The sequence below is a fragment of the Nuphar pumila genome, chromosome 12, assembly GCF_984573655.1.
Source record: "Nuphar pumila chromosome 12, dmNupPumi1.hap1.1, whole genome shotgun sequence".
Taxonomy (NCBI): Eukaryota; Viridiplantae; Streptophyta; class Magnoliopsida; order Nymphaeales; family Nymphaeaceae; genus Nuphar; species Nuphar pumila.
The window spans coordinates 18,630,504-18,646,540 of NC_143260.1; the positions used below are offsets into that span (position 1 = coordinate 18,630,504).

The following is a 16,037-nucleotide window of genomic DNA, read 5'->3' on the forward strand; positions in this document are numbered from 1 at the left end:
AAGAAGCCTAGAGATACCAGGGAGTTATGAATGTTGTTAGGGGATAGCTCCCAGCCAGGAGTGGTGGTGTAAGGAGAGAGTGAATGGTGTGGAACTTTATTTTCAGATTTTATCTCTCCGGATTATAAGGTGATTGTTGAGTCCTCTATGGGATGTAGTTGGGTTCATCAACAGGCTCATGGAAGGTAGAGAGTTCAATCAGACCAGGAGTCAATGACTATTCAAGTTGTGTAGTGGGTTCCAATGGTTCCTTTGTTGCTGTCGTGTGGAGAAAGACAACAATTATATTGGTCTTAGTTTAGCCGGCATGTGTTTCTTAGACTGTGATAGGATCTGGACAGACAAACCTCTCGAATGGTTTCCGGACCTGCATCATTTATAAGATCTGATCCTTGAAACTGGTAGAAGGCGAGTGAAATCCAATCACGTGTGACCGAGCTTGAAACTGGGTCTAATAACCCCAACCCCTTTTGCATTTTAAACATGAAAGTGATGATATGTTTTACCTATTTCAGCAGGTCCACCACTTCATCGACTCAACTCACTAGTGGATCCTGAATTCCACTATGACATCTGAGTCAGCTCTGAGTCTGAAACCAGACCCACTTCAAAATTGGGGTCATGAGTCTGGTCTCATCTCCGACTGGGGTCTCTTCCGACTACTTGCATCTCTAATTGGGTTAGTTTTTTCTTGGACAAAATATTCTCATAAATGAGTACTGGGAACTTTCAGTGGATAAGAGACCTAGATCCGATCTGATATTCATGAAGGAATGGGGCTGGATTATGAACAGTGTTAGTCATTGTTCAGCTCAGGATCAGGATCTTAGTCCATATATATGTTATTGGTAAGCCACCGAATATCAGTACTTAGATCAGGTACAACTTTAGAAGAATGTCCTAAAACGTGTTCAATCCTTATCCGGATCCATAACCAAACAGTAGGTTGGAGTGGGTGGGTCAATCCTGCTCCTGAAGGACCTGAACCGTATAGTACTGCATACGAGAAGCGGCATGAAAAAATGTCATAAATATCGTTTCTCTTGAAAATTTGAGTGGGGAAAATCTTACGATAAATTAAAAAAATTGTTTTATCGGTCTGGACGATATTGGCACTTGTAAACAAATAAAAAATATCATTGAAATTATTGGCAGAAAAATAAAGGAAAATATAACAATATGAAATATGTTAAAATCGTTTCTATTGGGTTTCCACTTTCCACGCCTTTTTTAAGATGCTATCCAAAAAAACAACGTTTTTAGCGTGATATTTTGAAAATATCAGCGATATTTGTGACAGACGGCAATTGTCACGGGAAACTTTCTTTGCTTTTCGTCTGACCAAGGAGAGAGAGAGAGAGAGAGAGAGAGAGAGAGAAAATGGCCGGAACCCATTTGGCAAAGAGGATTCCTCGCATCAAATTTCCTCAGAGGCACCTCAAACCCACTGGTCTAACATTCTTCGTCTTCTCTGCTTCTTTTCTTCCTTTTTTTCTTCATATATTTGTATTTATTTATGTGGGTACTCTTTACATCGGTCTCTGTAAGAATGGTATTGGTTTTTTCGTTGATTCATGGCTTCACACTCTCTTATACCTATATTGTATTGTTGAAATTAGAGAAAAAGGAGATCTTGGATGATTGTTTTGCTTTATTCCCTTTTTAGATGAAATTGATTCCATGTTATGATTTATTCATATAAGATTAGTGGGTGATAATGGAAGATTGTTTGGTATGTTTTGGGTATTCTTTAGGTGTGTCTAAGATGTGGTATTCCTTATTGTTTGGATTAATACCCATCTTTTATGTTTTCTGAATAGCCCCGTCCTTTACTCTTATCATCATCATCATCATCATCATCATCATATGTGGGCAAGATGAGGTTTGTCAGGCCTTCATATGTTCTTTTGCAACAAAGAACTTGTATTGGGTGTCTAGTCTTCCATGTTTCCTAGATGAAGTCTTTAATTTATAAACTTCAGTTTGGGATGCCTGGTCCACAGTTGCTGCCATTGGAGACTAATGTCTGCGATGTCAACGGAATGAGATGCGGAAGAAATTTGAAATGTTCATCCTGCTAATTTCTGATGCATATACAATTTTTCGCAAGATTGATAATCACTTCATTGATGCTAATTCCTGATTGTAGGAGGAGAAAACTCACCATTCTTTGGACTTGTTATTTTTTTTTCTCAAGATTGATAATCACTTCATTAATGCTCAAAAAGGTAGGAAAATAGGGTGGTCATCTTTCACATTATAGAGTGGAGATAACTGATCAATGCTCCTAGGTCTCTTTAAGGTAAAGATATGGAGATATCTTTAGTTATTGAAAACGCGAGGAAATCTGAACTGTTCCGAGAGTCCTAGACAATGTTGTGAAAAGCTTTGAGGCATAGTGCGGTGCTATGCCCTACTATGAAGGGAAGTCTAAGCCTCAGTCCCTCACAAATAAATATTAAAAGATTTAGTAAATTATAAAAACACTTAAAGAACACAAATAGATAGAATCAAATGCATTATATTTCCATAAACAACTAAAATACTCCTTATGCATGACTAACTGTGTGTGTTTTATATATCCATCCAAATGGTGCAATGAAATATTCCCAGTTCTATACACCTTAGCAACCAAGAAATCATCTTATTTCCAAATAATCAAACTCTTAATCTATGCAGAGGCCTTAAACTTTTTGTAACTTAAGGAAAAAAATGTCAATTAAGAAAAAAACATTGTCATTCAAGACCTAAATAGGAACAATTTATAATTACTGAAGACGTACTCACAGCAAAGCATGAATAGATAATTTATGTAAACAAACATCAAGATGTATCAAGAATGCACATTCTCTCCAATATCGTGCATGACTTAAATAGGAACGATTCATAGTTACAGACAGCATACTCATTGTAAAGCATAAATACTTCATGTAAACAAACATCAACATGTATCAAGAATGCACTCTCTTGATACACACAATACAATTTTTTTGTCGAAAACATGATTTGAACTCTGATAGAGGTCGTCCCAGAGTTACGAGAAGCTTCTTAGATAGGTGGGAAGCCTGCTTCTCGGAAACTCGCTTCGGAAGCGCGATACTTTTCGCTTCCGAAACTTGATGGGAATCTTGTTTCTCCCATGCTTCTCTTATGATTTTCACACGTTTCATCTATTCTTATTATATGTTTTCTCACTCTACTTTTCATGATTTTTATGTGTTATCTCTTACGCTTCTCAACCACTTCCATGTGCTTTCTCTAAATTGGCGGTCATCATTTTTAGATTTTGTTAAAAATTTAATTCTTACACTAAAAAATCATGAAATTTAAGAATAGACACTTTAGCTTTTATTTGAGTTCCATTTCTATTCCCATTCATTTCTTATATTGTTTTTTTATTCTTCGCTTCCTACTTCCTATACATTTTAAAATGCATCGCTTCTCGCTTCTGCTTCCCATGTCGTTTTCTGCTTCCGCTTCCTAGTTTGACAACCTTGGGTCATCTATCAATAAACTTTCATGGAAAGGGCCATATTCTGCATCTTTAATTAATAATCCACACGTGTAAGCAAGATACATTTATGTTGAGATTCCAAAATTTTCACAGAAAAGTGTTTGGAGCTTAATATTTACACAAAAAAGAATCTTGAGAAGAGAAAAAGAAAAAGAAAAAGAGAGAGAGAGAGAGAGAGAGAGAGAGAGAGAGAGAGAGAGAGAGAGAGAGAGAGAGAGAGAGAGAGAGAGAGAGAGACTCACCTATAGATAAGGCTATCAATTGGTCGAGTTTTTGCTGGATAAGGTTTTGTGCAAGCCTGCCCAAATAACAATCAATTGGGTTCGGGTACCCGACCCAGATTATGTTGGTTCACAAAAATGAATTCCAAACCTGATTTGTAGGAATTTGAAATCTATGTCACATGGGTGCGGGTGCGGTGGTGCGGCACTTTCAAAAAACTTGGGTGCGGGGGTGCGGCAAAAATATAAAAAATTATATATATATTATATATAAAGTCCAAAAGTTGGACATAAATGACCCTAGGTGCGTTGACTGCACTCAAGGTCAGGTTGACCGCATTGGGTGCAGGTGCGGGTGCGACGCTGGTGCGGCACCTAGTTGAAGAGTCCCTGTGACATAGTTTGAAATGTATATTTACACTAAAAAAATACATATAAAATACTCAGGTCAGCCGGGTTGGGTCGAATATCCAGGCAAAATTACCTCCCCAAACCCAACCTACATGTTTCTCCAGTCAAGTTCTGGTTGATCCAAAATGGTATTCGGGTTGGGCTTTTTTGTGCCCATACCCAGGTATTTAGGTTTGGTCCGGTTGGGCATCTGACACAGACCCAACTCATTGACAACCTAGGTCACATGGGTGCGGGTGCGGGTGCGGGTGCGGGGGTGTGGCACTTTCAAAAACCTTGGGTGCGGCAGGGGCAAAAATGTAAAATAAATAAATAAATATATATATATATATATATATATATATATATATATATATATATATATATATATATATATAAGGGGTCTGGGGTTCCCCCGGCACGGGTCCCACTGCGCGGTCGGCGGGGGTCCAGTTTTTTTTGCTGGTGTTTGTTTGAAGACTATTGTTGTTACCCACGTTTTGCTTGTTGTGTACTTTGGCGCAACTGGACAAAATTGATGAACCTAAGGGATTGGCAATCTGATCGACCCAGCCTGTTGCGTTCTGCTGACTGTCATGATTCAATCATGTTTGAAACTCCCTAGTCTTTACGGAAAAAAATATAAGCAAAAGGTTTGATGTGGTTTTTTGGAGAGAGAGTTTTCACGAGGCCTACGGCTCCACTGCCACGTCACTGCTTGGGGTTCTTCAAATTTCATTGCATATACAGTTTCACACAGATCTCTGTCTGGATGACAGCTAAAAGAAATTTATTGGATTTGACATGCAGAAAAAGAGAGGTCTACACCAGGCTACGGCTAAAGCACCCATCTCGTTCATCTTTCTTGGCCTCGTCCCATTGCCTCCCATATTCCCCATCCCATCTTCAAAATTAATTAAAATAGAACCAAGGTGTGAGAAATTAGTAGAGGAGAAAAGTGAATATTGATAGCCACCATGGCTACCACCATCATTATCATTTATTATGGAGAGAGAAAATCCTTGACGAAGAAAGATCCGGATGGTTGAAGGATAAATCCAAAAAATGGGTTTGGGTACAAAACCCCAAGGCTCTCTCATCAGAGAAAAGAGAAGAGGGGGTGAGACAGTGGGTGATGGGGTCGTGGCGCCGTGAGGTGCCTCCCATGGAGGAGACGGTGCAGGCGTTGATCGACACACTGGTGTCCCCTCTCCTCCCTAGGCGTTCCTCTTCCAAAACTCCTTCTGAATCCCTCCAACAGTCCGTCGGGAAGCAGGTTCCATCTCCATCTCTATCTCTCTTTGCTTCCTGATTTTTTCCCTCTTTCTTGCTTTCTGTTTGAAACCAAAAGTTGGTGCCTGTGAAACGTTCATTTTTTTTGTGATTTTTCATGGGGACAAACACATCTTTTTTGGTGAACTTGTTTTTTTTTTCTGGGTTCGCATTACGCCCCCCTCAGAACAATTTTTTTTAAAATGGACACAAATGACCCTGGGTGCGGTCAACGCACCCAGGGTCGGGTTGACCGCACCGCACCCGGTTAGCCGAGTCCCTGTGACTTGGGTGGATACATTAGGATTGTTGAATGTTTAATTTGTAGCTTTAAGATGGAATTTAAGAAATATGATTTAAAATGATTGTGGAACCAGTGTATACTGGTCGTTGCATTCGTTTGTTATTGAAACAATAATGATAGTGGGAAGTTATTGGTCTGCTCTGTACTAGCGTCTACTTATCTATGGTGGCTTGGTGGGTAAGGATCCTCATATTCTTTCATTACATGATGCAACAAGCTTGATCTACATTCATTGTGATTACCTGCATCATTTTCTATCTTCTTAGTTTCTTGTTTAAATTAAATGCATATAAGTTTTATGCTTGAGCTAAAATTCTTTGTGCTCTTAGTTTAGGCTCGCAAACACATTAAGGTTCTCCTTAAATTGTTTTTTGTCCACCACCATAACTTCATATTCTGATGGATACCTAGACTCACATCCATTTCACTATACAAATGTTGCATTATATCTCTTTTACAATATTATTTCTCTCCTAAAGGACCTTTTGACATTAATGGGTTAATTCCCTGCATATAATTAGCCCTTGAATCTCAGATTATTAAAACATCCATTTAATGTGTTCTGTTTAACCCAGAGTTACCGGAAGCTTCTTAGATAGGTGGGAAGCTCGCTTAAACTCACTTCCCAAGCGCGATACTCCTTGCTTCCGAAACTTGATGAGAACCTCGATTCCCCCACGCTTCTCCTATGCTTTCCACACACTTCATCTATTCATCCTATATGTTCTCTTAGTCAACTTTTCAAGTTTTTTATGTGTTTTCTCTTACTCTTCTCACTCACTTCCACGTGCTTTTTCTAAATTGGTAATCATCATTTTTAGATTTTGTTAAAAATTTAATTCTTACACTAAAAAATCATAAAATTTAATATTAGTCACTTTTATTTTAGTTTTTATTTGTGTTTCATTTTGATTCACATTCAATTATTATATATATTTTTTTATTCATCGCTTCCCGCTTCTTATACATTTTAAAATGCATCGCTTCTCGCTTCCGCTTCCTGTATCGTTTCCCACTTCTGCTTCCTAGTCTGGCAACCTTGGTTTAACCTTGGACATATACCTTTAACTTCCTTGACTTTTCTATAGTTCTATTCTATGTCACGGGGATTCGCCAAGACAGGTGCCGCACCCGTGTCGATGCGACGAGACGCGGGTGCGGCACCCGGTGCGGTCAACCCGACCCTGGGTGCGGTCAACGCACCCAGGATCATTTTGGTCCATTTTTTTGATTAAAAAAATCTGCTTTGGAAAATAAAAAAAGAGACCCTTGCTTTAAATTCATTTAAAATGCATTGAACAACATTATTTTCAAGTGAATAAATTCTCATTAAACTCTCTCTCTCTCTCTCATTTAATAGTAATAAAACTTCCTCTCATCCACCAAAAACATAAAACGAGTTTCTCAACAAGGCAGCTTTGGAAAGTGTTGATAATAGAAAACTGTTTCCTAAAATCTATCTTGGAAATTAAAAGCTTTCATTGAGAATAGGAAAGGTCTCCTAAATTCTAACGTGTAAATTAAACCCATATTTTGAAGTTTTAAATTATTTTATTTAGATTCTTGGAAATTAAATGCTTTCATTGAGAATAGGAAAGGTCTCCTAAAGTCCAACGTGTAAATTAAACCCATATTTTGAAGTTTTAAATGATTTTATTTAGAAGTTTCAATTTTGGACCCCCCTTCTATATATATAATTTTTTTTTTTACATTTTTGCCCCTGCTGCACCCCCGCACCCTAGGTTTTTGAAAGTGCCGCACCCCCGCACCCGCACCCGCACCCGCACCCGCACCCGCACCCGCACCCATGTGACATAGGTTCTATTTTTATTTGTTAGTTTGGTCACCTAGGTATTTAGTCATTGACCCTGACTTATTTATATTCACTTTTCTTTTTCTTTTAAAATTTGTCATCAATTACGTTACATTTCAACTTCAACTTAGTTTCATTATTTGATGTTCCTAATTATAGTGATTTAATGTTATTTTAAACACACACATACATACATCTATATGTGTGTACAGCCATGTCTCTGTGTCCTAAATTTTGAAAATGATTGAATTGCACCAAGTGTATCCACATCATATCCCGCTTCCACATCCATATCCATGTGACACAACATCTCAATAAATATGTAACATATTGTTGCCATTCATATTTTAGACATTGAATAGACTTCATAAATACCTATGATATCTTCAACCTTTGGAACTCAGTGGGTCATGACGTGTATAAGTTGACTTGGATATGAAGTTTTCTGGTGGATTGCTTAGGTTTATGTTAAGGCTCATAGAGTACTCATTTCACTAAGATAACTCACTAGGTTGACTTGGCTGGGTTGCAAGTTATCTTGGCTAGGTTGACCCTTTGAATCAATGGTGCACACACACACACACAATTTAGTCATTAGTTTGACTTATCCAAGCCTCAAGTCTGCAAATAAATGAGCCATTGTTCATTGGGTTTTTCACCTCAATCTTGACTACAGTGGTTAGTCTGTTTCATAATATGGCATGTTGGCAATTGACAAGGCATAGAATTCCTTTGCAGCCAAGTGCTAATAGTTCTTTCTCCTTTGAATTGATTCATAGGATATTTTTTTATTTTCGGGATGACTATTCTGGATGGAATGGGAAAGATTACTTGTGGGTTTTCCTGAAACCCACAATAGTGGAATACAATAAACTTTTTGCTTGTGTTGATGGAGGGAGAGTATCCATTCCTCCATGCTACAAAGGACTGTCCAAGATGGATGGTTGCATAACAAAGCCAATAGTGGGATTCTATGTCACATGGGTGCGGGTGCGGGGATTTGGCACTTCCAAAAAACCCGGGTGCGGGGGTGCGGCAGGGGCAAAAATGTAAAAATATATATATATATATATCATGTATAGTCTATATGTATGAATATATATATCATGGTATAGTCTATAAACTTGAACCGGTAACCCCATCCATTTAAAAGTTCCTCCATATGATATTTCAATAAAGATATCATTTAATCAAAGCTTTTGCATATCACACGCACGCTCTCTCAAATGCAAGAAGAGAGAGTAGAAAAGCATTTCCATGCAAGTGTTGGATCTATCCAAGTGATAAGCATATCCTGAATCCAGATCCAGTCTCATGGAGTTCAAAAAAAAAATAAATGGTGTCACTCCACCACGTAATAGGTGCTGAACCACGTGGTTGGGTTCGGGGGAGTCATCCAAAAACGGGAATAACGCTAGTGGGGCATGACTCGTGAGCTTGACGACGTGAAATGCAGGAAGTGGGGCCCACAGTGTCCTTTTCGGGAGCATAGGTGTCAACATTTTTTGAGTCCCAAGGTGAGTGTCAAGGGCATAGACCATCGTCACCGTCGGTTTCTACAATCCAATGGTCTGCGTCCCACTGTTTCTGCTGGGGTTTACATCCCGAGGGCGAAGGGGGTTCTGGAAGGCGGTCTCCGTTGGCTCCTTGTGCCTTTAAAAGGCGAAGGGAAGAGAGAGAGAGAGCTAGTCTTTTTAGAGAGAGAGAGAAGAGTCGATCGATCGATCTGAGGGATGGCGAAGAGGAGCGTGAGCGATCTGAAGGAGGAGGAGCTGAGGGGGAAGAGGGTGTTTGTGAGGGTCGATCTCAACGTTCCCCTCGATGAGAACCAGAAGATCACCGACGACACCAGGGTCAGGGCCTCCGTCCCCACCATCAAGTACCTCGTCGATCGTGGTGCCAAGGTCATCCTTGCCAGCCATCTGGTAACCAACTCTCTCTCTCTCTCTCTCTCTCGTGGTTTTTTTATTGTAGCTCTGGTGTCGATTGGTTTGGTTGGTAGAGATCCGAGGTGTATTCCAAATGCCATTCCGAGGTGAGTAGCCTGATTCATTGTTTTAAATTCTGCAGCCCATTTCATAGGGCAATTTTTTTTTTTTAAAAAATCTAAAAAAAATGGACAAAAATGACCCTGGGTGCGGTCAACGCACCCAAGGTTGGGTTGACCGCACCCAATGTCGCACCCGCGTCGAGTCGCGTCGATGCGGGTGTGGCACCCTGCTAGCCGAATCCCTGTGACATAGGTGGGATTGCATAATAAAACCAACAATGTAATTTTTTTTTTGAAGTTTGATACCGTTGTGTTTATCACACTAAGAATGGCTCGAAGTGCTTGATGCTGTATGATTGTGCGATTATGCTCCTATCAATTTGTAAACATGAGGACCTATTGTGATTGGATATTTTGTAAAAGTCTTGTTAATCTTAAATGGGTGATTTCTTGTTAGAACCTATGTCATATAGGTGCGGGTGCGGATGCAACAATGCGGCACTTTAAAAAAACTTGGGTGCGTGGGTGCGGGCAGGGTATATATATATATAAATTTTTTTTTAACAGTTTTAAGTTAACACTTGTGTATGTGTGTGCATTTATGTATATAATATAGATAAAACTGGACTTGGTTAGGGTTAACCGAATCTACTTTTGAACAGAAATGAACCTCAGTGTGGTTGACTTCACTTGACACAAAGGAAGCCGTGTCCAAATGTCGCACCCGGGTGCAATGCCGGTGCCGTGCCCTGTTAGAAGAGTCTGTGTTACATAGGTTTGAACCATACAGGGGGCTATCTACCAGTTTTCATCTTCTCATGATCCCATCTATATCATCTACTTTCCTCTTCTTTCTGGTATTTTGGGGACCAATTTTCTCTCAGCATCAGCCTTTTGTTTCTGAGATGGTGGCCAGAGTGTATGTGAAGATGGTACCAGGATCCACGATAGTGGTCTGTATGGATTGCCAACAAATTTTATATGCAGTGGATGCATCATTAAAGATTGTAATATTAATGCTAAACTATATATATTCTAGAGCGTTTGAATTGCTACAGTTAGTCATATCTGAGTGTGTTACATACATCTATAAACCTTACTGTGTTGAAAAACTGGAGGTTCTAGATGATACTTGACCTTTTGTAATGGTGAACCTGAAAATAGCACAATTCCTGCTGATTTGTTACTGTTGGGATTTCTGCATTGTAGAAGCCAACGTTGCTTGCAGCTTATGTCACATAGGTGCGGGTGCAGGTGCGGCGATGCGGCACTTTAAAAAAACTTGGGTGCAGGGGTGCGGGAGGGTATATATATATATATGTATATATATATATGTATAAATTCTTTAACAGTTAACAGCAGTAACACTAATTTTTAACAGTATTTTTTTTCGAGTCCAGATTTGGACATTTATGATCTTGGTGCGTTGACCACACCCAGGGTCAGCTTGACCGCACCCAGGGTCAGATTGACCGCACCGGGTGCCGCACCCGCACCCGAGTCGCGTCGCGTTGATGCGGGTGCGGCACCCTGTTGGCCGAATCCCTGTGACATAGCTTGCAGCTCATCCTGGTTCTATTTAAAGTCAAATTCCTTAAAACCTATCTCCTTTGGATTTCTGCTTTATAGAATCTAACATTGGTTGCAGCTCATCCTGGTTCTATTTAAAGTCAAAGTCCTTAAAACCTATCTCCTTTGTACTAAGGTCCATAATCTCCTGGCATTGTGCCTTAATCTGTAAACAAAGGAAAGGTACCACTGATAGATTTTTGTTCAGGTTAGCTTTATCAAGCATGTAGTCTATCAGACTTGAACATACTTCAATGAAGAATGTCTGGTGCTGTTTAATGAATCGCTTTCCATTACTTTGTGATAATTAGGTAAGCTCTCATACTGTGAGTGGCTACATAATTTTAGAAGTTGACAGCTTTTTCATTGAGCATTTAGCCAGTTATGCTTCAGGGACTCTTTTTTGCATCGTGATCCATTATTTCTAAATACTAGGTTCCACCTCCTCAGTCACATATCAGGTAGTGTGAGAAGGAGCTCGATGGTACATTATACTCATGTATCATTGGGTTAAAGATTCTAGTGATTTCCTTTGGTCAATCTATTGGACATAGTGACGTATAAATATGATATGAAGATTACTATAAAAGGTGCAATTACCATGTCACCAGGATTATTGCTATTTTCTGTGAACCAATTTGTCTATGCTTAGCAAGATAGTGGAGTAGATTTTATGAATGAAATAGTGAGCAACAATATAAGAGATCATCAAATTTGTAACAGATGGCAAAGACTTAGAAACCATGGGATGCACATAGAGACCTTGAAGAAAATAATCTGTTGCTTGCTTACATCCCTAATGTTCCTTAAATTCCAGTATTCATTTCAGCTATTAAGTTTCAACATAATTTCTATTTGTAATTCAACTTGATTCCCCTTTCAATAAATCACCTTTTGGTAACTCATGTTGCATGTGTGCTTCATCAGCTTTATAAGTGAATAAAAAATAATGGATACAATTTACCAAGGCTGCCAAGGAGGGAAACAGAAACAGAGAACATCTTGGAAACAGAAAGTAGGAAAACACAAAGAAACAAATCGGGAACCTAAATGGGAAACAAATCAAGAAATATGTCAGAAGGATAAATGTTTTATACCATGTGTTATATATATATATATATATATATATAAGGAAAATGTTAGCTGAACTCTGCAGTACAATTTTGACACATTGTAAACCATTGAATTTTGTAGCCCTTAGAAAATCAGCTTACACAACACAATCGGACAATCTAAAACATGTGACTACACGAACCATATAGATCAAATCTGTACGGCTTGATCCACAAAAAAATCAAGAAAATGTGAAAGAATGGTTGGTTTCTATTAGAGGGTACGATACACTCAAGGGTAACCGATATTTTACCTATATATAGCAAGGGTATAAATATGATAATAATATCTATGAATAAAGTTCTGAATTTATGCAAAATTTACTTTTCTACCAACATCATTGATAACTAATAAGAACTAGTAAATGAATTTCTCATAAAATATGTCAATACATTAATTACAACTATAAAATTATCTCACTAATTGTCTCTACTTCATGTAACAGAATGTGCAGTGGATACATTTAATAAAAATGATATATCTCATGAATAACGTGTTTAAATAAGTGTGGTTTCATTGTATTATGAAGATAACCCATTTAGCTAAGCTAATGTATTACATTCTTTTAACATAAAAAAATGTAAAGAAAAGGTGTAACATTTTTACCAAGAGAAGGATTGTAAAAATTAGATGTTTCTTTACTTTTTTATGCAGAGGAAATAAGTTTTCTGTCCAAGAAACTTGTGTGAAATGTGTGGGAAACACATATCCCATGTAAGTATAACTTGTTTTCCCTCTAAAGAAAACTCACTTTTCATATGGGAAATGTGTTTCCCATGCATTTTTCTCATGTATCGAGTTGAATTTCATATTTTGGAAACAGTTTGCACTAGTGCATTTCCTGCACATAAGGGGGCATCTCCATTAACTCTGGAAATTACTGTATGACTCCATTTCCATCTAACAGTCCTTGGTCAGTATTGGTAATTTATGTTGATGGTATCCATACATTAATGCATAGTTGTATTGGTTGCTCAGGTTCTGGATCTTCTGGTCCTTCCGGATCTTCAGGACAAACACCATCTTCTTATGATGATTTGAATCCGGAGGTATTGTCATGGACAAAGGTTCCTTCACCACCAACCAACACTGCTGTGGGTGGAAAAGCTTCACTCCTGCCAGAGCGCAGGCCTCTTTCCGAGAAAGAGATGGAAATTATTTTGGTAAATCTATTTTATGTTTCTTACCCTCGTGTGGGAGATTTTGGTGAAGTGCTGGAAGTTGACTCCATGTCAATTGACATGGTTTGGTTTGAGTTATCTTGGATCAGCTTAATCCAATCTACATCTTGCCAAGCCAATCTGAGTTGGGGTAATGTTTGCTACCCTCGTGGGCAAGGAACGCCCTGGTAAAAATAAATGTAGTATTTTCTTTTCTTTTTTTTTTCAGTTTTTTTGCATGTCTGACCCTCCAGATGTGATCTACATATTAAGTTTAGTTTTGGATCATGTTTTTCTGTCGTATATGTAGATTTTACGAGGATAAAAAAATCAACGGCCTACAATGTACCAAATTTTCAAACCTCAAAAAAACATGTTTTTATGTCAAAAAACTGTGATTCAAGAGTTTATTCCTACTATTTTGACTATGATGAGCACAACCATGAGGTCAGATTTGGTCGATACAACCTCCCCCTATGAGTTCTAAATATGGTTTACTTACCCATAAGGGTAGCAAAATGGTATCCCGTCTGAGTCATCTCATGTTACTATCACAGTGTTGTTAGACTGCTCAACTTTGATTAAACTCCGAGTTGGAGTTTATTGTGAGTCAACCTGCAAACTTTTTGATCCACTTTTGAGATGGATTTGCCACCAACTATTGTAACTCGCGGTTTGTGCATGCATGAGTTGGGATGCTTGAGTCTGGGAAATTACACTTGCTGGAGTCCCGTGGACTGCTTAGGATTCTAACCAACTTGAGGCAGCATGAACAGGATAGCAAAAGGGTCGGGTCGGCCTGGCTTTCCCTAGCAGGTTTGGACTTGGTCATATATGACCTGCAGGTCTTGCCCAAGCCCATGGACTTTGCAAATTGTATGGTTGGGGTGGTTCAGGAGGGATGATCCTGTTCGCAATGGTGCTTATTCATCTTTGTCCAATCCATATGATTTTCGTTGAATACTCATTTGTAATAGATAAGCAACTGAACCAACTTATGTTCAGTCCTGGTGGCTGCTTGTATATACACCAGCGACCTGATCAGACTTGATTAAATCTGATCCTTTCGTTTTAAATTGGTGATTCTAATATAAACAATGTGGTTATTTGCAGCTAGGTGGTGCTTTCTGAAGGGAGCGCTTGCGTGGTAATTACGGAAGTCACAAGGTTATTCAAATTATGATGTGTTTCGCCTGTTTTTTTTTTCTTATTTTTGTTCTCTACTGAAAACAACTGATGGGGCGTCATCCACACAGGTTGTTGTCTAGAGTATGGTGACCTTGTAATGTAAACGGCAAATTTCACAGCATGATCAAATAACCGAGTGGAACTCAGATTTTGATTTTTCACCTGTTGGAAGCAGAAAATAGAACTCATAAAAGAATATAGTAGAAAAACTTGTGGAGATTCAAAATCTTATGTTTAATGTGCTGTAGTCGTGATGTTCCAAAAGTTTCTTATTTTATGTCATTTGGACCAAAGATTGATAGGGCATCAACGGTCTAGTTCTGTGGTTAAGGTTGTAGGGAAATGACTGGGGACTGACATGGATAAACTTGCTGGTAACCAGCCTCATCTGGTTCCTCAATTGGGGTAATCACACATTCAGTTTGGGTTGTCACTCATTTTATTTTCGAATTCCAAGACTCTAGTATGAAATGCAACTAAAGCACGTATGAACCAGCTGACCCTTTGGAATCTGCGACTGACTCCTAATTAATTATTCACATTAGTTCCATAAGCACCTGATTAGACACTTTGAGAGTAAAGCCATTAAGGGGGCGTTTATTTCACCACAAAAAGGTGAGAAAAAGGCTTAAGCTCTTTCTTACAGGCAGTGAACCAAACGCCCCCATGATAAACAGGGGTGGGGCCCACCGCCTTTCACACAGTGTGTATCATTTTCTGTCAAAGTTGTGTCAGACATCTCTCCATGGGGAGGTGTTTCCCTGCATGGAGAAGTTTTCGTGTGAAAGTGTCTTCCTACCTCCTGCCATGTAATAAATGCACTATAAAAGAAAGTCTGGTAGCCGATGATTAGAAAATGACTCCCCACGCTTTGGCTACTTGTGTATAGAGGCAATATGGGTGCTATATGTTTAGGTTCAATGTGCCGGTGTATCTGTTTGGCACAAAAGCATGGGTGATAATCACTCCTATTGCACATGTTTGATAGGAAAGAAAAGATCAACTAAGAAATTTCTTACCACTTGGGTAGAGACTTTACCTTTTGTATATTTTGACGGAACCCTTAGGAGCTTGGCCTTTGAATATTCTGAATGAAGGAGGCCCCATAAACCCCTCCTATAGAGGCATTATGTGTTTGTTCAGTTTTTCATTCCCCAGCTATCAATTTTTCTACCTTGGAATGGGGCACAAAGATGGAAAAGTGATGTCCGTGTGCAATAATATGTCACAATCCAAGTAGATCCAATTCGAGTGGGACCTTATTACCTTCCCTTGCCATGTGATTACTGATAGTACACATCGTCTCTGCATCATTCAGCTTCCGTTGACTACAGTTTCTCCCTAATTCCTTCTATTCCTTCACCTTTGTTTTATTTCTAAGAGTGGCATGTGAAACTTCATATCAGAAGTGGTGTAAAGTGAAGGAAATTCAAAGAAGTTGCTGTGAGATCCTTATGGAAATAATCGGCCCGTTCTCTCCAGTCTTCATTATGTGATACCTTA

General features: G+C 38.9%; 1 protein-coding gene across 2 annotated transcripts; it reads left to right on the top strand.

The window, feature by feature from the left end:
* The first annotated feature begins 1,341 nt into the window (after positions 1 to 1,341).
* On the top strand, positions 1,342 to 14,760 carry LOC149820193 (uncharacterized). Of its 2 annotated transcripts, XM_089982381.1 has the most exons (4): positions 1,342 to 1,450; positions 13,165 to 13,349; positions 14,460 to 14,513; positions 14,603 to 14,760. In XM_089982381.1, exons 1-3 carry the CDS (start codon positions 1,381 to 1,383, stop codon positions 14,475 to 14,477), a joined length of 273 nt encoding a protein of 90 aa, XP_089838507.1. In that variant the 5' UTR covers positions 1,342 to 1,380; the 3' UTR covers positions 14,478 to 14,513; positions 14,603 to 14,760. The 2 variants fall into 2 exon arrangements, with proteins under 2 accessions (XP_089838507.1, XP_089838506.1); XM_089982380.1 differs by having other exon boundaries at positions 14,460 to 14,760.
* Positions 14,761 to 16,037: the final 1,277 nt, after the last annotated feature.